Raw genomic sequence first — 23,656 nt, 5'->3', positions numbered from 1 at the left:
TGAAAATGGGAAACCACGGAAAACCATTTTCAGGGCTGCCGATAGTGGGATTCGAACCTACTATCTCCCGGATGCAAGCTCACAGCCGCGCGCCTCTACGCGCACGACCAACTCGCCCGGTGGTTCATAATTTACTCCATATTTAGGAGTCTCGCTGACCTGCCTGGATTACTACCTTGAGGTTGACATACAGTGCTTTCGACTCAGGTGTTTTTTTTTTTTTTTTTTTTTTTTTTGTAAAACAGATTGGATACCATCACTTCCGCAAGACCTAATGCGAGTTAGTAATTCCACTGCAAAACTTCCAGGGTTCAGACTTCCTCGTGATACAAGGCACAAACATAATCGTATCGGATGTGGTGTAGGGAGAACTGCTTCTGTTCTCCACAGTTGGCAGTGAAGCGATTCCCAGAAATGAAGAGGCACGTCTTGCAAGAATGCGTTCTCGAAATCCTTGGATGAACTACAAGAAGCTAGATACGAAGCTGTGATTTGGATAAAAATCTAGATATTGACTTATAGATATGCTCCTGTTTATTTTATTTGCTTTTTATTCCTCCCATGTATGTGTTTGTCATACGTGTAAATGTCTGATTATTAAATAGGCATCTTACGCTAATTAAAAGGAAAAATCCAATATAATAGTCTTCTGGATTCTCTAGGTAGTAAAACACATTTTACTTCTACAAACTGTAAACATTTACTTACCCCTCCAGAGGCATATACGTCCACTCCTTTCTTGGCCAACAAACTTTTGACCACGTCCTCCCTGGAGTACATCGCCGCCACATGGAGGGCATTGTAGTTGTCCTGTAAAGAAACATATTTATGAATTACTTCCGCGTGAAAAAATAGCACCATATAAAATTTGTTAGGGGACTACAAAGAGTTTGTACGTAGTAGAGTCATTAAGTTCGTGGACTGGCCGTCTAGTGTCGCTGTAGTGCACTATAGCGAAGTGTTTGCACCACAGGATGTTGCCGTGACAGTTCTTCGCCAGCCCTGCAAGAGAGAGTTTCATGATCTCTGTTGTGAAGGGTAGTTGAATGTAGTTTGAGCAAGAGGCAGATTGCAAGTTCTTCCAAAATTTAGGCATATTCGATAGCGAAACGTTTGAGATGATCAAGTACAAATCGTCCGAATCACCACGACGGGAAAGAGCCGTGAAAAGGAAGGTTAAAATACTACGAGATCATCGAACTGTTAGCGCCAGTCCACGAACATACGGGCTATAGTAAGTACGTACACAGGTGTACACTGTGTTGCCTACAGTATAAATCAGTCCAAGAGGTTATTGACTGTAGTACATGAGTGTACGCTGTATTGCCTACACTGCGGGCGCCAGTCCACGAACTTACTGACGGTAGTAGTTTATTTGATATCCTTCTGTTTGGGAATATTCTTAAATGGGAGACGTTAAAAATGCTGCTTGTATGCGTTGGAATATTAGATCCAGAAGCATTAGTGAATTTTTGAAAATAACATTCGGTGGGGTTTAAGAGTGCTGTTTCCTTCTGAAGGAGCGGAGAGCGACTAAGCACATAACTATAAGTAATCTCTAATTCAGAATGTAATTTCAGCAAGACCTTAGTTTCGATGATGACACTGATCAAGTCGTCAATACTCAGGACTTAACAGGAATCGACCTATACTTCATAGAACATACAAACTCTCCTGATAATAAATCTGTCAAAGTTGTATACAGAGTAGTCGTAAACAAGGTGCACCACATATATGAGCGTTAGCGGGTTGGTCATACTGATAAATAATTTTTAAAAAATAATTCAATATCTCAACACCGATGTCATTTTATTAGCTGCTGGAGTTAGCCAATCAGATCACTTCGGGGGCGAACAGGCTTGAGAGCACCAATGGAGGGGAAAAAATTGCCATGGGAGGGATTTGAACACGGACCTCCGAAATGATAAGATCGTGCCATAGCATGGACGCTATGGTGACACTGGCTGAGACTCACCGTGTGTGTGTGTTTGACGCTGAATTCTCGCCACGTCTCTCAATCTGGTCTCATGCCTCGTTTAAGAATATATTATATCTGTTCGTTTATGCCATATATCTATTTATCCTACGACGGATAATAACCGAGCTGCTTACGTAAACTTGGATATTTAGTTCAAGTTCCGTGGCATACTTGGTGCATATCAGTTGAAGGAGGGTTAACAAAGTACAGAAGTCATTTTACTTTTTAGTATAGAACAGATGAAAAATGAAATGAAATGAAATGGAGTATGGCTTTTAGTGCCGGGAGTGTCCGAAGACAAGTTCGGCCCACCAGGTGAAGGTCTTTTGATTTGACGCCCGTAGGTGGCCTGCGCGTCATGATGAGGATGGAATGATGACGAAGACGACATATACACCCAGCTCCGTGTCAGCGAAATTAACCAATGTTGGTCAAAATTCCCGACCCTGCCGGGAATCGAACCCGGGAACCCTGTAACCAAAGGCCAGCACGCTAACCATTTAACCATGGAGCCGGACATAGAGCATATAATAAGGGACGTATTATGGGTCATCACCCACAGTGTCACGCCACAAACAATATGTAACTCAGAAGCAGGGAGAAATTTTTGCACAAATTCGGAGCAGAATCTGTACCGTACAATAAATTGGGAAATTGTTTTCATTCTGTCTCAACTTTGTTCAGCTTCATCGGACAAAAGAGTAGCGTTACAAAAATGTTGCAAAGTTTGGGCTGGGAATACTTGGGAGAAATGAGACGAGCTGCTCGACTAAGTGTTTTTTTTATTTGCTAGCTGTCTTACGTCGCACCGACACAGATAGGTCTTATGGCGACGATGGGACAGGGAAGGGCTAGGAGTTGGAAGGAAGCGGCCGTGGCCTTAATTGAGGTACAGCCCCAGCATTTGCCTGGTGTGAAAATGGAAAACCACGGAAAACCATTTTCAGGGCTGCCGACAGTGGGGTTCGAACCTACTACCTCCCGAATACTGGATACTGGCCGCACTTAAGCGACTGCAGCTATCGAGCTCGGTCGACTAAGTGGTATGTTCCGAGCTGTCAATTGAGAGATGGCATGGGAGGACATCAGTAGACGAATAAGTTTGGATGGTGTCTGTAAAAGTAGGAAAGATCACAATATGAAGATAAAGTTGGAATTCAAGAGGACAAATTGGGGCACATATTCGTTTATAGGAAGGGGAGTTAAGGATTGGAATAACTTACCAAGGGAGATGTTCAATAAATTTCCAATTTCTTTGCAATCATTTAAGAAAAGGCTAGGAAAACAACAGATAGGGAATCTGCCGCCTTGGCGACTGACCTAAATGCAGATCAGTAGTGATTGATTGATTGATTGATTGATTGATTGCTACTTGACCTTACTGCCACGTGATTTCGGATAAAAAGCATCAGTTCAACATGTCGTATTAAACATGTGAACAGTATTCGGGAGATTGTAGGTTCGAACCCCACTGTCGGCAGCCCTAAAAATGGTTTTCCGTGGTTTCCCATTTTCACACCAGGCAAATGCTGGGGCTGTACCTTAATTAAGGCCACGGCCGCTTCCTTCCCACTCCTAGCCCTTTCCTGTCCCATCGTCGCCGTAAGACCTATCTGTGTCGGTGCGACGTAAAACAACTAGCAAAAAAAAAAAAAAAAACAACAACATGTGAACAAAGACATCCATACATTCACGGAGGAAACGTGCAATCCGTTGCAAATTCCGGTGCAAGGAAGAGGTATAATTGCTCGTACACAATAATGCAGTTGCTATGACGTTATCGAGGCTGTCAATCCAAGACACATTTACAGGAAATAACATGCAGAGAGTAAGCGATTTGGCAGTGTGGTTAGGGTCACACAGCTGTGAGCTTGGATTCGTGAGATAGTGGGTTCGAACCTGTCGGCAGCCCTGAAAATGGTTTTCTATGGGTTTTCATTTTCACATCAAGCAAATGCTGGAGCTGTACTTTAAGCAAGTCCACGGCGCCTTTTTCTCACTCCTAGCTCTTTCCTATCCCATGAGACCTATGTGTGTCGGTGCAAGGTAAAAAAAAAAACCTTACAGAGAGAAACTTCGCACTATTAGATAATTCTATGCTTTTCCGTGCAGCGGAGAAAATACACGAGTGCAGTAGTGTATAGGTTCAATTAAGTAATAATAATAATAATAATAATAATAATAATAATAATAATAATAAACGCGTGTGGCTTCTGAAGAGGCCTGCTGCAGGCCTTTCGAGTCGACATCTTAAGGCGACCTGCGCGTCTGTGAGGACGAATGATGAATTATGAAGACGGCAACATATCCCCAGCCCCCGAGTCATCGGAATTGAAGACATGGATGGAAGAAGGACGTAACTTAAAAAAAGCCACACTTTCGAGATAAATGAGTTTAAATAATTATAACATCAAACACTTTTCTCGGAAATACAGAATTTTGGAATATCATACTTAACTACATTCTTGAATATTTCATAACATGTACATCAAAAATATTTATAAATTTTTGGTTTGTTGTCAGTTTTTATTTTGGGGTTACGCCCTTATTCCATTTTCAAGAAACATTTTCATTCAAAATTAATATTATTTACATTGTTGAAGCATGTAGACAAGTTTTACAGCTTAGAGCATTTGGCAGGTCACGACATGTTATTAGGAGAGGCACTATATCGAGAATTTCCTACTCCCACAGATTCAGCTTTCCGGAAAATATTTTCAAACCATGCACGTGCATCTGTGCATAGAACTCTTACTAAATCTTTAACATCTTTTAATTTCCCGGGTTTAATACCTACACGAGGGGCTGGGATACTACCTAAAGTATCTATAGGCCTTATATCCTTCAATAACCGAAACTTGTCAAGAAACATAACATTATAACTCTGGCTTCCTGACACAGTTCCTTCAGGAGAGTAACATAATATGGCACAGGTACTTTTGAATTGAAAACTTAAGACCTTTTGTTTGTGGTGTTGCAAATGCCACTGGGCTGAGAACGGCAGACCATTCGGATAAGTAAGGATTTGGTATCCGAATCATCTGAAGTTTCAGTTGGTGTATATTCACTGTCATCTGCTGAAATATCAGATGTTTCTCCCCCCGAGACTACTCCTGAGTCAGCCATTTCGCTTCTGATGAGTGATGTGTGCTGGCTCGCCGTAAGTCAGCATTGTAGTATACTTTAAGTCAGGCACGAGCAATATTTGGAAGAACGGCGCAACTCAGTATAGCACTTCACACGTCATCTATTGTCACTACCGAGAAGCAATTTAGGTAGTATCTAGAACAGGCTCCAAGGAACGTGCATATAGCAATTTACCGAATAACGACATAAACTGACTTAAGCCCTTCTTCCATCCATGCCTTCATTATTAACCAATGAAGATCAAAATTCCCCACCCATCCGGAAATCGAAACTAGGACATCCTATACCAAAGGGCAGCACGCTAATCATTTAGCCATGAAGTCGGAGAGTCTGACAATTAAACGAGCTGACACAATACTTAATTTATTAAAAATAATTTCCCAGATATGTGCAAAAATGTTATGTAAAAACATGTGGTGTTACTAACAAGGGAACATGGGTAATGGGTAAGTCGCCGATCGCGATGAAACTTGGAAAACACATTGAGGTACACGTAAAAACGATGTCGGCATCAATTTTGGGTGCCAACATTCATTAGGGCGTTAACTACGGGCCTAAAATTGTGACCTTTCAAATTCCGCGCGATCAGCGATGAATACCTGCTGGCCAATGCTAAGCTGGCACACTGCGTACCTGGAGACACGCCTCTGCACCTCCTCCCCTCCCCGCTCCAATTGGTTCTCTACCGCAGCCGGCAAACGCGGGGAGAAGAGAAGCGTGCGGTGGCGAACCAATTGGAGCGTGGAGGGGAGGAGGTGTAGAGGCGTGTCTCCAAGTACGCAGTGTGCCAGCTTAGCATTGGCCAGCAGGTATTCATCGCTGATCGCGCGGAATTTGAAATGTCGCAAATTTTAGGCCCCGTAGTTAATGCCCTAATGAATGTTGGCACCCAAAAGTGATGCCGGCATCGTTTTTACGTGTACCTCCACGTGTTTTCCAAGTTTCATTGCGATCGGCGACTTACCCATTGCCGATGATCCCTTGTAAGAGTATGTAAAATTAAACCCAGGTCTAACCATATCAGAACCACAATTCGCTGACATTTTTTATTTTCAGGTATCTAGAAGTAAAGATATGGAATATGTAATTACATATGTATCCCGATCTACTGATCACACTGTTGATGGTGATAGGACTTCCGTACTGTCGCCAGGAACGTATCCGATTAGAAATATTTTTCTCACCGAAATTGCAAAACCATACTTACCACGTATTTATTCTACATTAAAACGTGTGGTCGTAAACCTAAGAGAATTGGGAATACAAAACTGTAATATGTAGATCACGCCAGGATGGTAGTATACCAAGTGAAACTGAATCACGGCGCAGTAAAGCTGATGCTGTGAGCTTCCAGTTGCGATCAACGTTATTCTGTTAGAAAGAACGGAACTATCTTTGTACCGGTCTGTTTTCAGATCAACTTTGCTTTAAGAGCCAACGGCCGTAGCCGTGTTGAAACACCGGATCCCGTAAGATCTCGGAAGTTAAGCAACATTGGGCGTGGTCAGGAGTTGGATGGGTTGCCACGCGCTGTTGGTGGGGGTAAGGGAATGGAGGAGCGGAAAGGAACTGGCCACACTACCGCAAGTAAACTCCGGCTCAGGAATACCTCTGCGGCGGTTCGGACCTGCCTTCGGGCAGAACAACCCTTACCTTACCTTGCTTTAAGAGAGTGAAAGCTGTGTGGGTTCACGATATATCATTCGTAAGTTATAAGTAACAGATATGCAAATGGTGAGAATGATCGCTGGTAAAAACATGTGGGATCAATGGCAGGATGATACTCGGAATTATGAATTAGAGGATAAATGAGGAGAAAACTCTTTTGGTGAAGCTGCACGCTTTGGTTGTGGGGTCATGAGAGATGAATTAACTAGGAGAATAATGGAATCAGTCATAGAGGGTAAAAGAAGTACAGGGAGGCGAGGGCGGCGATTGTCAGACGCTGTTTCTAATTATTTAAAGGTAAGAGATCAAGAACCAAACGAGGCCTAGTTACAAATAGAGGATTGTGGAAGCATTTAGTAAATTCACGGAGACATGCAGGCCGAACGTTGAAAGGCATAACAGTCTATAATGAAGGGTATGCATGTATGTATGTATGTATGTATGTATGTATGTATGTATTGAACGCTAAGGGCATTTATAGCGCTGCGATGACATCCACAACATTGACTTTTATAAATTTTTCACAGAAGGGAACATTACCGATTTTATCAGACTCTCTCGCTGAATGGTCAGCGTTTTGGCCATCGGCTCAGAAGGCACCGAGTTCGATTCCAGGCGAGGCCGGTGATTTTAACTGCATATGGTTAATTCCTCTGGCTCGGAGTTTGGGTATTTATGCCCGTCTTAATACACTTCTCTTTAGCTACATACAATGCATCACAGTACCAACCACGACAGAAACTCGTAATAGCGACTAAATCCCTTTACATAGGCTTCGCGTCAGGAAAGGCATCCGGCCGTAAAAGTTAGTTAAATCGACGCCAAGTCAAGATCCCCAATAAACTGGTATAAACGACACTAAAAGGAATGATTAACTTGTTCTTATTATTCTTATCCGTTCCGGATGTCTGCAACAATATTGGTTGTGGTTTTTCTGTTGCAAGCTGCTTGGAATAACTCTGCAAATGTCTTGAGAGTCCAATCTGAGGTTTTTTAGGCAGGAGATTTCTCTCTTCTCAAAACATTTCTTTCCGGGCATTTTTCCTTGCAGAATTTCGTGCAGAAAATGTTATCTGCTAGTGTTTCTCATGATGCGACTGAAGTATTGAAGTTTTATCCTTCTGACAGTGGTCAGTACTTCCCTATCGTTTCTAATTCTCTGCATTGGTGACATGATTTACCCATGACACTTAGCATCCTTCGGTAGAGCCACATCTCAAAGACCTCTAATTTTTTTTCAGCTATTTTGTTAAAGTCTATGTTTCAACACCATTATAGAAAACAGTAAACACATAGCAGATAAAGTCTCCTTATTGTGGATCCTGTTAACTCACGACTTTTAAAAAGATTTTCCCTTTTTGTTGAACACAGTCCTGCCTTTTCCAACTCAGAGACTTCACTTCACTTTTCTTTCTTCATCATTCTTTTACTGTGGCCTGTTCCGGACTTTGGAATTCCTTAACAGCTAGTGTCAGGGAAAGTGGTTCATTAATTACATTCAAGAGATCTTGCTAAGGTTACCTGTTAAAAGCTACCGACTGGCGTGTGCAATGTAGAGCTGAGTGTGTGAACGGTGATAGACTGTGTTTTTCAGATATACAATATAGACTTAGTTGATATTTGTGTAATATGTTCATGTGTGTGTTTGAGCAATATTATTTTATACTGGCTAACGTAGAGTATAATATTTTAATTCTTTCATAAATGTGAGTGAGAGTGAGAACATGTATGTTAGCATAAAGTAATTCTGCAAAATAAGGTAATATATCTGCAGATAAGTATTGTAAATGCGGTTAAGTGTAAGAGAGGGCCATGCGCCCTAACATCGCTCCTTCAAAGAAATTAAATAAATAAATAAAATGGATAAATGCGAATTGTCCCATTGATCGTTAACGATGGTACCGAGATATATGCATTTTCGAACTCGTTCAACAGTTTTTTTATTAACAACAATAATAAATTCGCTCTTATAGTTCATATAATTCGCTACACACACACACACACACACACACACACACACAGTTACTGACATAGATTACAAGTATAGTATAATGTATTTCCCGGTATAACATTCAAATTGTTATGATTTTTTTACTCGTGATATTCTTAGGTTTCTAAGGTCAATAGCATAGGCGTTTGCATTTTATGGATGTTCGATTTGATCTTCAAGGTTCGTGACGTGCAAGTCAACTGATGAAAGCGAGTGGCCTTGCCACAATAAACTCCCTCCAGTCAAGTGCAACGACCTTTTGAGTACTAGGCTTAGTATGAACTTCGAAACAATTATGACAACTCAAAAATTGACTTGATTCATCTCAGTAAAATACATTTGCTCTAATTCCTCTTATGAAACCTCCCCCTCCCCCCCACCACCAACATCACCACAAAAAATCTGTACAAGATCAAATAACTGATATATCTGTGGGGGAATTTCATATCAAATTTGACAACATTAATGTCTCACTGCTTAGGTACATAAGTTCATGTTGATGCGCCTTCCATGTAGTTTCCCTAGAGTGTATATAAATTCCTATTACACGCTTCAAGGCCACGTTAGGGGATGGGGGTGTAGATAGTGCAGTCTGTGAAGAGGTACATTTGCCTCAGCAATTGTTCGAAATTTCTCACTTTCAAATTTTAAATTTCTTCAATGTGATTATGTTTAGTAACAGCTTAAGGATCCGGCTTTCAAGATTGCAACCTTGGGTTTTAGAAACGCATGTTATCATAGACTAGAAAATAATACTGTATGGGACACGGCTTATAATTTTAATTTCTTGTGGCTGTTGGTAGCCTGGTTGCAGTCCTTATAAGACAGACCCTCCGGCGCTGGTGGCTGCTGTCTGCCGTATATTAGAAAGTGCATGTTGTAGTGGCGAAGGGTAGTGTTGTGTGAGATGAATAACTTGCAGTGATATTGGGGACAGCACAAACAGCCAGTCTCCGAGTCAAGGGAATTGATCGTCACGATTAAATTCGCTCTATCAGACCGTAAAGTCGGGACCCCGTAAACCGAAGATCGAGATGCCATGGAACCAGGTACTGCTGCGAACTCATACTATTAAATCCAATCTTCTTTAACGTTAATATTTTCCTTTATATGATTGAAATATCGTGTTACGGTATTGAGTTGTTGTTGCTACATGTAAGAAAGAAAAAATGTACGTCACCACTGTGTTAAACGTGAATGAAAAGGTTCTAATAATAATAATAATAATAATAATAATAATAATAATAATAATAATAATAATAATAAATGCGAATAATGGTACTTTACTGCATTTATTTTTTGAGTAAATCAGAAGTAGACGGTGATCTTTGGGGCGGTAATTACCGTTTTGAGGAGATGCACGACAAAACTCCATTCGTAAGTGGAATTGAAAAAAAACGATATATGTAAATTTCTCAGCTACGCGGAGAAGCATAAAATGATGGATATGTTTTTGCAGATTTAGCAACACCGCCTCATAAACCCCACTTGAAATCGCCCGCAAAGTGATTTTATTGGCTAACTCATTAGCTGATAAAATGACAGAGGTGTGAGGTATCGAATTACTCTTCAAATTATTGATCAATGATGCTAATTGCTTAACGACCCACTAAGTAATTTTAAGGTTTTTTGGAGACGCCGAGGTGCCCGAATTTAGTCCCGCAGTTCTTGTTTTACGTGCCAGCAAATTTACCGACACGAGGCTGACGTATTTGAGTACCTTCAAATACCACCGGGCTGAGCCACGATTGAACCTGCCAAGTCGGGATCAGAAGGCCAGCGCCTCAACTGTCTGAGCCACTCAGCCCGAGAAAATTATTTATGAGTATGACCAATATTTTAACGCTAATATAGCCGATTCACGTTGTTTCCGACCACTATGTATAAATACACATATAATTTATAATTTATTGCTCATGACTTAGTAATTCACGATTTCATGACACAATTTCGTCGATTTTTATTGAATTGGTATCAGTGGTAGAGTTAAGAATTGAACAAGAAATCAGTTAGGATTAGGTTTGTACCAGCGCTAGTTTAAATACATCCAACTTCGGGAAAAAGAATCAAACAGGGAAATTCAGAAAACAGCACAGCTTCTTGACCAAATGGTCCGTCGGTTCAGAAGAATCCGAGTTCGATTCCCAGTCAGCCGATGATCTTAACTGCATATGGTTTATTCTTCTAGATTGGGGACTGGGGGTATGTTGTATGTCCGGCGCTCCCTTCTCGCTCCGCCAGCCAGCTACACGCGCGCCAAGTGTCATTCTTCTAGCCTCGACGCGCAGCCCTCAGTGCGCGTGCCTGGACAGTCGTGTGTGTACTATAAAGAGGAACTCCCAGCCTGTCCAGATGCCCACTTGCCCCGGTGTCCAGCTCCAGAATACACCCTACGTCGAGCACGGAGGCTACTCCTCTTGAAAATGTGCTTCGACCAGGTGGACTGAATTTCTGGCAGTACGAGGTCTCACCTCTGGTCACCGCTCCTCTTCCGCTGCCCATATCCCGTCATACTATTACAGACCGTTATATTTCCCTAATTAATGCAAGCTCCCTTGGTTTCGCCAAGTAAGAATTCTACCAACATTGAACTTGCTTTTATGAACTCAGCAAGGAAGGACTTTCCCAAACATTTATGTCAATACTTCGGATAGTTTTCGACTATCGACTTTCATATCAAGGACTATCTTTTCGAGATAGTAGTGGATGTAAATACTGTAAACTTGTATATAGTGTACAGAAGATAGACTCTTTCTCAAGATTCCTAATTCATTTTGCTTCAAGTTAAATTTCAGTTTTATTTGTGTAAATAGTGTATTTTGCATTTGAAGCGAATAATAAAGTTGTGTTTTGTAAATCTCAACCTTGGTTACAACACAACTCTATGGCGACGAGGTAAAAAAAAAAGTACGCAACAAACACTCCACTTCATCGGCCCCAGTCAACCAACTCTGTGGCGACAGGATAATAACTTGCAATTCATCCACTCCTTCACAACGAGGTACAACCAACTCAGTGCCCTCATACACTTAGACATTGGCGACGAAGTCAATCAGTGCTCAGTGTATCGCCCACTCAACCGACATTCCACAGCTATCTGTCGTGCGCTCCACCTGTGTGGCACGCTCCAGCGTGTTTGCTTGCTCTCTCTCTCTCTCACTCCCAGCACATATCGGTCAAGGTCGCGCCTACAACCAGTTCTGACACACAGCTCTCCTTGCTCTTTATTGCACGCATCTCGCAATGGCTACAGCTGAGCAACTCGCTACGGTATTCCAAGCCTTACAGCAGCAACAACAACAGTTTATGCAACAACAACAGGCAGCATTAATTCAGGCTATTCAAACTATTTCTGTCTCTACACAGCCATCAGCTATTCCTCCGTTCTCTGCTTTTGATCCGGCTAAGGAAGAATGGTCAGTTTATTTAGCCCGCTTACAACAGCATTTCATCTGCCATTCTGTCACAGATGATCAACGCCGCCGCGCACTATTTCTTAGTTCAGTTGGCAATGCTACGTGTGAATTACTACGTAAATTAGGTCCAGAAGAAAACCTTTCTGAGGTACCATTCGCACAGCTCCTGGCCCGTCTCACTGAACATTATGCCAAAGCTCCTCACATAGTGGCTGCTCGCTATAAATTTTTTCAGAGCAGAAAGCAACCCCATCAGACACATACTGAATGGATAACTGAATTGCGTGGTCTAGCTAAACCCTGCCAGTTCATATGCTCCAAGGACGGTTGTGGTTCACCCTACACTGATTCTCTCATTCGGGACATGGTAATTTTACATACTCCTGAGGACAAGATACGTTTTGACGCTGTCAAGCAGAGTAACCCTTCTTTAGAAGACGTCCAGCGTATTGCTACGGTTTATGAGCTTACTACTAAGACTGCCGCAGCCATAGCTTCTCCACACGAAGTTGCTCAAGTCTCGACTCAGGCCCGCAAGTCCTCTGCTACAGTGAACCGTCCAGATAAGGCGCTCTCTACCAAGCATTCTCGCCAGGTTCCCTCTCGTAATGCTACAAGGAAGCCCAATTCTAAAAGCACCTCGAAACTTCTGCCTTCCTGCCGAGGCTGTTTCAAGCATCATGAACGTCGTGACTGTCGTTTTTTCAAAGCCACTTGTGAACGATGTAATAAACTTGGACACATTAAGACTGTATGTCGGAGTTCGCTCCGCCCTGCTAAGGCTCCTGCAGCACGCCCGAAGCATATACAGCCCCGCCAAGACATGGAAGTTGATCAGATCAATCTTATTCTTCCCACAAGAAATTCTCACAAGATCATCGTTCCTCTCTCATTCTCTACTCGATCTGTCGATTTTCAATTAGACACTGGATCACCTGTCTCTATTATTAATCTGGCTACCTACCATGACTTAGGTTCCCCTTCATGCTCTCCAGCTGACATCCAGCTTGTGACGTTTAACAAAAAGAAAATTGACATTAAAGGTCAAATCCAGCTTCAGGCTAGTTATAAAGGCAGAAGGCCATTCCTCTTCTCGTAGTTAACAACTACACTGCATCCAACATTATGGGCATGGATCTATTTAACTTATTTGGTTTCCAGATACATAACATTAACGTTGTATCTACATTGCATCCTACTTCTGACGTTACCGATCTCCTAAAGCAGTTTCCTGAAGTCTTCGACTCTCAGCTCGGAACAGCAAAAGACTATACAGCTCACATACAGCTAAAATCCGGAGCTAAGCCTCGCTTCCTCAAAGCACGTCCAGTACCCCTAGCACTTCAAGACCCGGTCACGAAAAAATTAGAAAGATGGATACAAACTGGCATTGTGGTACCAGTTACTTCTAGTCAATGGGCTACTCCACTAGTGGTAATCAAGAAACCGGATGGTAATGTTCGACTTTGTGGCGATTTTCGATCTACAGTCAACGCACAACTCGACACAGATATCTTTCCTATTCCACGTCCAGAAGACTTATTCCGTCGTCTCGCTGGTGGACAATTCTTCTCTCGAGTTGATCTTAAAGAAGCATATCTCCAGCTACTTTTAGACGAAGACTCTAAGAAATTTCTAACACTCAACACTCCTCTCGGACTGCTCCAGCTCCAGCGGCTCCCATTCGGTGTTTCATCCTCAGCGGCTATTTTTCAGCGCTATTTAGCTCAACTCACTGCCTCCATTCCCGGTTGTGCTAACTACCTGGATGATATTATTGTTACGGGAAAAGATCATCAGGAACATCTAAACAATCTACGCCTCCTTCTCCAGAAATTGAAAGACAATGGCCTCCGAGCGAATCTCGCTAAATGTACATTCTTTCAGCCTCAAGTTCACTACCTAGGACATATACTTGATAAGACTGGAATTCGCCCTAGTACACAGAATGTCTCAGCTATCGTCAACATGCCAGCACCTCAGAACCTCAAGCAGCTCCAGTCCTTCATCGGCAAAGCGAACTACTATAATAAGTTCATTCCCCGCTTCGCTACAGTGGCAGCTCCATTAAACGCTCTACGTAAAACAGGTGTTAAATTTCAATGGACTCCGCAATGCCAACAGGCATGGAAAACCATCAACAACGCCTTAATTCAAGCTATACAACTCACTCATTTTCAGCCCGACAAGCTCATCACGCTAGCTACTGACGCTTCAGACTACGGTGTCGGTGCCGTTCCCTCCCAGAAGGATCGTCATGGACGGGAACGCCCCATCGCTTTCGCTTCGAAAACACTTAATGACCATCAACGTCGATACTCACAGATAGAGAAAGAAGCTTTAGCCATCATCTTTGGTATTCGCCGTTTCAATGAATATCTCTATGGCAACCATTTCCTGATCATTACTGATCATAAGCCTCTCGTACACTTATTCCATCCTGGTAATAAGATCCCTGAGAATTCCCTCAGAAAGCTTCAAAGATGGTCCATGTTCCTTTCTGATTATTCCTATCAGATTGTCTATCGAGCCACATCCCAGCATTGTAATGCTGATGCCCTCTCACGCTTACCAGTTGGTCCTGATACTGCCTTCGATTCTCAAGAAGCTGAATGTCTTCAGTTGGACATAGAACTTGAAGATACTGTCTCCAGTTTTCCTATTGATGCTACCTGCATAGCTAAAGCTACGGATAAGGACAGTACACTTGCTACTGTGCGTACTTACATCCGCAACGGTTGGCCTCTTCAGAGCAATCTTCCCGCCCACCTTGCACCTTATCATCGTATGCAGCATCGTCTCACGACTCGTGCTGGAGTCGTACTCCTAGAAGCAGGCACCATCTTCCGAGTGGTTATCCCACTTAGCCTACAGCAACAAGTTCTCGAATTATTACACCAAAGCCATTGGGGTATATCCCGAACGAAGCAACTAGCACGTCAACACTGCTACTGGCCCGGTATTGATGCCTCCATCGAAAAGCTCATCCGTCATTGTGAACAATGTCAACTGAATCAGAACGCCCCGTCTTCTGATCTAGCTTCATGGCCTCCTGCTACTACTCCATGGGAACGAGTTCACATCGATTTCGCAGGTCCTTTCCTCAATTCCATGTGGTTAATAGTCATCGATTCACTATCGCACTTTCCATATGTAGTGGATATGCATTCGACTACTACGACCGAAGCTACCATTCGTGCTCTACAGAAAATATTTACTACAGAAGGCTTACCTCAAGTACTCATTTCGGACAACGGACCTCAATTTACAGCTACTGCTTTTAAGAAATTTTGTACATATAATGGCATTCGTCATATCCTAGCACCGCCTTTTCACCCTCAATCTAATGGTGAAGCTGAACGCTTTGTACAAACATTTAAGAGAAGTATGAAAAAAGCTGTCTCTTCAGGCTTAACTAAAGACCAAGCATTGCTCCAACTCTTAAGCAACTACCGAACTCTGCCCGGCGCTGATAATATCACTCCTGCACAGAAGCTCCATGGACGACCTCATAGAACTTTACTTTCTCTGTTGCAGCCTCTTCCGGCCCAGTCTCAGACCTCACCAACGAAGTTTTCAGTCAACGACAAGGTCTACACCCGGACATTCAGGTCAAACCCACTCTGGATACCTGGAGTCATCTGCAGATCTTTGGATCATCGTCTCTACGAAATACAGACTACGGAGAAACATATCTGCCGCCATCAAGACCAGATACGTCTGCGCTACCGCCCATGTCCAGCTATTGATTCTATTGCTCAGCCAGATAAATCTATTGCTGAACGAGCTTTAGACCATTTAATAACAATGGGTTCCTTTCAGGACGAGACAGCGCCACTCCGCCCGGTCCCAGCTCCGGACAATCCAACAGAGACATCAGCAGCTCCGGCCCAGCATCGCAGCCGCCGCCAGCGCCGCCGCCGTTTCACGCCGTACCGGCGTATTTAGGAGGGGAGGGTGTTGTATGTCCGGCGCTCCCTTCTCGCTCCGCCAGCCAGCTACACGCGCGCCAAGTGTCATTCTTCTAGCCTCGACGCGCAGCCCTCAGTGCGCGTGCCTGGACAGTCGTGTGTGTACTATAAAGAGGAACTCCCAGCCTGTCCAGATGCCCACTTGCCCCGGTGTCCAGCTCCAGAACACACCCTACGTCGAGCACGGAGGCTACTCCTCTTGAAAATGTGCTTCGACCAGGTGGACTGAATTTCTGGCAGTACGAGGTCTCACCTCTGGTCACCGCTCCTCTTCCGCTGCCCATATCCCGTCATACTATTACAGACCGTTATATTTCCCTAATTAATGCAAGCTCCCTTGGTTTCGCCAAGTAAGAATTCTACCAACATTGAACTTGCTTTTATGAACTCAGCAAGGAAGGACTTTCCCAAACATTTATGTCAATACTTCGGATAGTTTTCGACTATCGACTTTCATATCAAGGACTATCTTTTCGAGATAGTAGTGGATGTAAATACTGTAAACTTGTATATAGTGTACAGAAGATAGACTCTTTCTCAAGATTCCTAATTCATTTTGCTTCAAGTTAAATTTCAGTTTTATTTGTGTAAATAGTGTATTTTGCATTTGAAGCGAATAATAAAGTTGTGTTTTGTAAATCTCAACCTTGGTTACAACAGGGTATGGTCTGTTTTCGTTTTAATACATCTACATACAAAATACATTCTACCAACTACTACAAAATAACACTTAGTAGTGAAAACGTTCCTCGATATACTACGGTTTGCATCGGGAAGGGTATCCGGCCCGAAAACTGGCCCAAGTCAAAATGCCAACCTCAATAAATTGTCAATAATAATAATAATAATAATAATAATAATAATAATAATAATAATACCCGGTGAGTTGGCAGTGCAGTTAGAGGCATGCGGCTGTGAGCTTGCATCCGGCAGATAGTGGGTTCAAATTCCACTGTCGGCAGCCCTGAAGATGGTTTTCCGTGGTTTACTATTTTCACATTAGGCAAATGCTGGGGCTGTACCTTAATTAAGGCCACTGCCCATTCCTTCCAACTCCTAGGCCTTTACTATCCCATCGTCGCCATAAGACCTTATGTGTCCATGGGACGTAAAACCACTAGCAAAAAGTAATAATAATAATAATAATAAGCTTATCGTTCCTCGTTTCCTTGAAAGCGAGATAGTCATCACAACTAGAAAGAAGGAAAGACCTACGAGAGGGATATTGCTTGGAGGGGAACAGCTTAGGAAGGTAGAGAGTTTCAATTACTTGGGAAGTATCATAGAGGAAAGTGGAAGAAATGATAAGGAAATAATCGAGCGTAGAAGACAAGCAGGAGCGTTCCTGAAAAGAGGCAAAAGTCTGGTTTGGAGTAAGGATGTCCCTCAGAGAAGCAAAAGGGTGATATACAGGATGTACTATATAGACCCTACCTATTCTGACGTACACAGCTGAGACTTGGGTAATGAGGCAGAGAGCCGTGAATGGAAAACAGGCAAGTGAAATGAAATTTATGAAAAGCAGGATAGGAGTGTCAGGATTAGATAAGATGAGAAATGAGAAGGTTCTAGATATAGTAGAAGAAGAACCACTACAGAATAGGATAGAGGCATCCTAGACTTAGATGGTATGGACACATGAAGAGAATGACAGAGGATACCGAGGAGGATGCACGAAATGGAGATAACAGGTAAACGACCAACAGGAAGACCAAGAGACAGGTGGATAAAAGGAGTGGAGGAGTGTGTACAGAGAAGAGGTGAGGACTGGGCAAGAATGACTGGGGAGAAGTGGTGGAAAGACAAGAGGAGATGGAGATGCGTATGTTCCAAGCAAACCCGGCCAACAACTGGAAACTGCTGTTGCTGGTGATGAATAACAATAAGAATGATGGAAACGTAACTGAGATAAAACAGATAACAAAAGCAAACATCGAAGATTATCGCATCTGTTCGGAAAGAAGAATGAGCGACCAGAAGAGTGTGTACAAGTTGGAAGAAAATTTGTAAGAACATCTGAAAGCGTGCAGAGGAATACAACACACAGAAAACGGTAGCAAACAATAAAAGACAGAAAAGAATGGGTCTTACTTTCTTAAGAATAAATGTTTTATTTTAATGACATTCTAATAACTATATAGTATATACGGTGGGGCGAGACCCTCCGGTAATTGGTTTATGGCATGGAACAAGCTTATTCGTGTTCAACTGATTTTAAATTAAAGAGAGTTTCTGCATGATTTATGACCTTGTACTTATGCTCACACGCTTGCTCAAGTCAGGTCTCTATTCTGTGTATGACAGATGCAAATTGTCTTGGAAATTACACAGTAAGGAGTTTCTTATTGACTGCTGAGATATGCTTAAAGTTGAAAGAGCAGGGTCAAGGAATTTCACAGATACTCTGCTAGATTTAGTTCCCGTGAAGATTGATGGAATTACTACCTTAGGTAAAAGTAATTTAGCAACGTAGGCCATATGTACATTTGTTCCAGACTTAACAAGAATTTAGCCGGAATGCTATAATTTTGTTTTGTTTGGTATTTGTTTAACGTGGCACTAACACCTCGAAGGATTTCGGTAAGGATGGTAGAGGGATAGTATTCGGAAGGTAGCGTCCGTGGTTTTAATGTACAGCCCTACAATTTGACTGGCGTGAAAATGGGAAACCACGATACTTTGGATGAATGAACTGGTTGTAATTATACGTGGACTATAAGCTTTTTAAGAGTAATTTCTTATTTTGTTTCATTAGTTAATTTGTGTGTTAGCCCGGCTCACTGGCTGAAGGGTTAGCGTACTGACCTTCGGTTCAGAGGGACCCGAGTTAGATTCTCGCCCGGTCCAGTGTTCTTATCTACATACGATTAATTCCTGCTGCTCGGGGACTGGGTTTTATTCTCAACACATTCCTTTTCATATTCACACTACTCACCACACTACCTATTACGTACATAGCTCCACATAGGGTTGGCGTCAGAAAGGGCATCCAGCCGTAAATCTGAGCCATATCCACATGTGAAACACAGCTCACACCCGGGACCCCTCCGGTGTGAGTGTGAGCGGAAGATTAAGAATAAAAAGACTACTCGTTTCTTCTTCTTATTCTTCTGCTGCTGCTGCTGCTGCTGCTGCTTCTGCTTCCTCCTCCCCTCCTTCTTCCTCTTCGGAATTATTCCTGCCAAGGTATGGTAACCCCCTCTGCGTGGGAGCGGTAGAATAACACCCACGATATACTCTGCCTGTTGTAAGTGGTGATTAAAAGGACCCTAAGCTGAGTCTTGTCATTGTTTCCACATACTTGTGCAAGGCTCTTCACTTTCATACATCCTATCCGACCTGCCTTCTCGTCAAACCTTGTTTTTTTCGACCCAATCCTTGTTCTTTTCTGACTCCGCCGGTATTAGGGTTCGAGACCTAGAGAGTCTTTTATTTTCACGCCCTTCGTGGCCCCTGTCTTTCTTCGCCATATACATTTATTTTTCAAAGTGACCGATCCCTTCTATTTTAACGTAGACGTTCGTTCCTCGATAACAGATACATGGAAAAAATTTAAGATGTTTTTAATGTTTCGGTAGAACGCGTAAGTATTTAACTTAAAATTATGTTTGATAGGTAAATTGACGGTTAAGAGAGGAAGCTATCTGTTGCAAAAGAGAACTGATAATATGAAAGGTAATTTTCATGAAATGGGGCTTCAAAGTAAGGCAAAATTTGGTGCTAAATATATGACGTCATGTTATAAGATGGTGCTGTGTTGACTCGTGAGCTCAGTTGGAGGTTAGCTGTCGTTGTGAATAAATCGTGGCCAGTTGTATAGAATAACAAAATTTATTTCCAATAAGTAAGTTTACGAAACTCTCAAAACAATAGTGATAACTAGGGCTCGGATGTTTAAGACCTAAAAATAGCCCAAATAAGCAAGCAAATATGACCTCAAAAGTGACGAAATATGACGTAAAAGTTACGAAATATGACCCGAAAGTGATTATTCTAAACATGCAAAGCAAAACAAAGTCACCTCCGTACAGGCCACGAAGGCCCTTGGAGGAGTGGAAGGTAAAGGCTTCCAGCATTGTTAACCTAGGCGCGTGATGGGGTAGAGTGGTTAGCTCTACGCCCGGCCGCCTTTGCCCCCAGGAATTAATCTGGTACTCATTTTTGGTGTAGGCTGAGTGAACCTCAGGGCCATATGCACCTCCGGAAGTGGAAACCTAGAATTTTACGACTTCCTGACTGGGATTAGAACCCACGTCCTTCCGGGCGAACCGAGCACGCCTTTACCGCCAGGCAGCCCCTAATCTAAACATGGACATTTTAAAATTAGTTATAAATCGAAACGTCCATTCCTTTGATAGATATTTGTTAACTAAATTCTTTATTCTTACCTGCATATTAATTTTCTGAATATACACGTTTAGCAGTTATTCACAGTGTACTGTCCTTGATTCACTTATCAAACATTCCTGAATATATACCTAGAAACTAATAAGTTCGCTAAGATTATAGATCACACACCATTTTAAAAGTCAAAATATGTTTGTACCCTTCATTGCTGGTTTGAAATACGAAGAAAACTAGAAATCAATCTATTTAAAAAAATATTTTGAAACGTTTAAGCCCAGATTACATTAATATTGCTCAAATGCGTTAAAATTTAAATTGAGCACCACGAAACGAATTAAGCAGATGTCTTTCGATACATTATGGTAGGGCGACTCAGCATATAGTGCAAATTCGTATAACATTTTCATCCTTCTCCGCGGGTGGTATTGAAGTGTATGGCAAGATTCATCTTCAAAGCATCAGGCGAAAAAGATCTCCGATTATCACATAACACAGTCTTTAAGAAGGGAAGCTCCTTTCTACGTCAAAAGACGCTGTTGGTGCATATTTAAAAAGAATATTAAATCACTGCTGTCGAGTATGCACTCATCTTGAAATGCACTGGTACGTTCTCCTCTAAGAACATTATTTATTTGCACACACAGCGAAAACCGTCACTTTCATTAAGCAAATTTTAAAGTTTCCATATTACACTGACGCCAACTATTCCATGTGATTGTTGTGCTGAAATTTCAACACTTCTCACAATTTCAATACTTGCATGTATTTCTAAGCTAGCAGCGTCTAAGCGAGTAATTTAACTCGATATAATTCTAAAGTTCGACTTAATATATGTCCGACTTGTTGACAAACTGTAGGAAAACTATTCCTGCGCAATCTTGATAGAAGAGGCAGAGTATTCCATTTGTATTAACTACATATTTGATACGGAAAAGTAGTTTTGTAAATACTACTTCTCATTCGGGAAGTTGACGATGACTTTGCACAGCTACAGTTGTCGCCAAACCGCCGAAATATGACCGAAATATGACGTTTCTACTAAAATAGCTCAAAATATGAAATTATGACAATAGATAGCCAAAATATGCATTTATATGACAAATAAAAATCACTTAATTGTGGCTATAATCACCTGATTTGCACCAAAATCCAACCAGCCAAGAAAATAGAGACAAAGAAAAAATATGACTTTTCCTAAACATCCGAGCCCTAGTGATAGATAACCTACCGCCAATTTTGTTCTCTCTGATTAGTGTTATATGGAGGATGGTCCCTAGTTTTACTTCCCTTTGAAACAATAATCACCGAGCTCAATAGCTGCAGTCGCTTAAGTGCGGCCAGTATCCAGTATTCGGGAGATAGTAGGTTCGAACCCCACTGTCGGCAGCCCTGAAAATGGTTTTCCGTGGTTTCCCATTTTCACACCAGGCAAATGCTGGGGCTGTACCTTAATTAAGGCCACGGCCGCTTCCTTCCCACTCCTAGCCTTTTCCTGTCCCATCGTCGCCGTAAGACCTATCTGTGTCGGTGCGACGTAAAGCAACTAGAAAAAAAAAAGAAACAATAATCAACACCACCACTCTAAACTTCGTAATGTCGGAGGAGTTTCCACGTACAGTTCTCATATCCTTTTCCAGGCAATCGACTCACCACACAACAACAAAACCATCCCTTCTCTATACTAATCTACTGGGATAAGTGGTTTGGACGGTAGAATTCTGGTCTTCTGGTCCTCTGAAACGATGTTTGCGGGTTCGATCCCAGCTCATCCCGGTGCTTAAATGCATCAGTGTCTTGTCAGTTTCAGCACCTCACTGCCCACGAAAAGCGTAAAAATAGTTAGTTGGGCACCAAATTAATATGAAAATAAACAATAATACTTATCAGAAGAGAGAGACGAACAAATTGAGCGAGAGACTGAAATTGTCCTAGCCTAGGTCTCGTTAACCTTTGAAAGAGAACAAGAGTTGACCAAGTGAAGCCAGACAAGAAAGGACGAAAGTGACCAGCCAGACTCAGGTAGGAAAACCCTGTGGTCACCAACCCACCTTCTCCATGCTACCCTCGAGCTTTCAATTACAGGGCATACGATGGCTGGACAAACTGGGCATTCGGAGGGCTGAGTGCTGTAGGAATGGTTTACTCAGTCTTAAGCGTATATACAAATAGTCGCACAAGTATCTGTCCATTCACTGTTTTTTTTATTTCTCCTTTCTTTCTTAATCTGTTTACCCTCCAGAGTTGGTTTTTCCCTCGGAATCAGCAATCTACCGCCTCACGGGCAGTGTCCCGGAACGTGAAACATTTGGGCGGGGGATACAACTGGGGAGGAGGACCAGTACCTCGCCCACTCTCCAAGAACTCTGATTCGCGTATTTCCCCATATTGTTATGTTAGACATCATAGAGAACACAGCGGACGAATACTTTTTAGTTACCATTTATTACGCTACGTTCGTACATTAATGGATTATTTACGGAAACCGCGGTACACATTAGTACATTATGCAACAATCCTATAATTACCCTTATAGGCCAGTTGCGTACGACTGTTTATGCTCGATGATAATTATAACTCTATTCTTTAAATATTCATACACCGAGCTCGATAGCTGCAGTCGCTTAAGTGCGGCCAGTATCCAGTATTCGGGAGATAGTAGGTTCGAACCCCACTGTCGGCAGCCCTGAAAATGCTTTTCCGTGGTTTCCCATTTTCACACCAGGCAAATGCAGGGGCTGTACCTTAATTACGGCCACGGCCACGGCCGCTTCCTTCCCACTCCTAGCCCTTCCCTGTCCCATCGTCGCCATAAGACCTATCTGTGTCGGTGCGACGTAAAGCAACTAGCAAAAAAAAAAAAAAAAAAAAAAAAAAAAAAATTCATACATTTCTGTCGAGATGTCGCTTGACAGTTGAGTTTACTGAACAGAGCGCATGCGCTGGGTTATTTTCCGTGAGTGGATCAGAGACCTTGACAATGTCATATGTTTTTAAAGCTTTGACAGAAGGTTATCATAACCTAGCTTTATTTCAAATACAAATTGTTTATTGTACAGTTGGTGAAGTGAATTTGCGGCAATGTGCCGTGTGGTTGTGGAATGTTGGAAGTAGAAGGTGCATTGTTGTTAATATGTGTGTT

General features: G+C 42.3%; 1 protein-coding gene across 1 annotated transcript in view; it reads right to left on the bottom strand.

Moving 5' to 3' along the window:
• Positions 1–23,656, bottom strand: part of nompC (no mechanoreceptor potential C) — a 653,999-nt gene that overhangs the window by 377,048 nt on the left and 253,295 nt on the right. Inside the window, exon 3 of the mRNA XM_068229166.1 lies at positions 709–810. Coding sequence (XP_068085267.1) covers positions 709–810 — 102 coding nt within the window. The remainder of the gene's footprint in view (positions 1–708; positions 811–23,656) is intronic.

Source organism: Anabrus simplex, chromosome 9 (genome assembly GCF_040414725.1).
Source record: "Anabrus simplex isolate iqAnaSimp1 chromosome 9, ASM4041472v1, whole genome shotgun sequence".
NCBI classification, from domain to species: domain Eukaryota; kingdom Metazoa; phylum Arthropoda; class Insecta; order Orthoptera; family Tettigoniidae; genus Anabrus; species Anabrus simplex.
The sequence above is the reverse complement of the archived record's forward strand: the minus strand, read 5'-3'. Positions and strand labels throughout refer to the sequence as shown.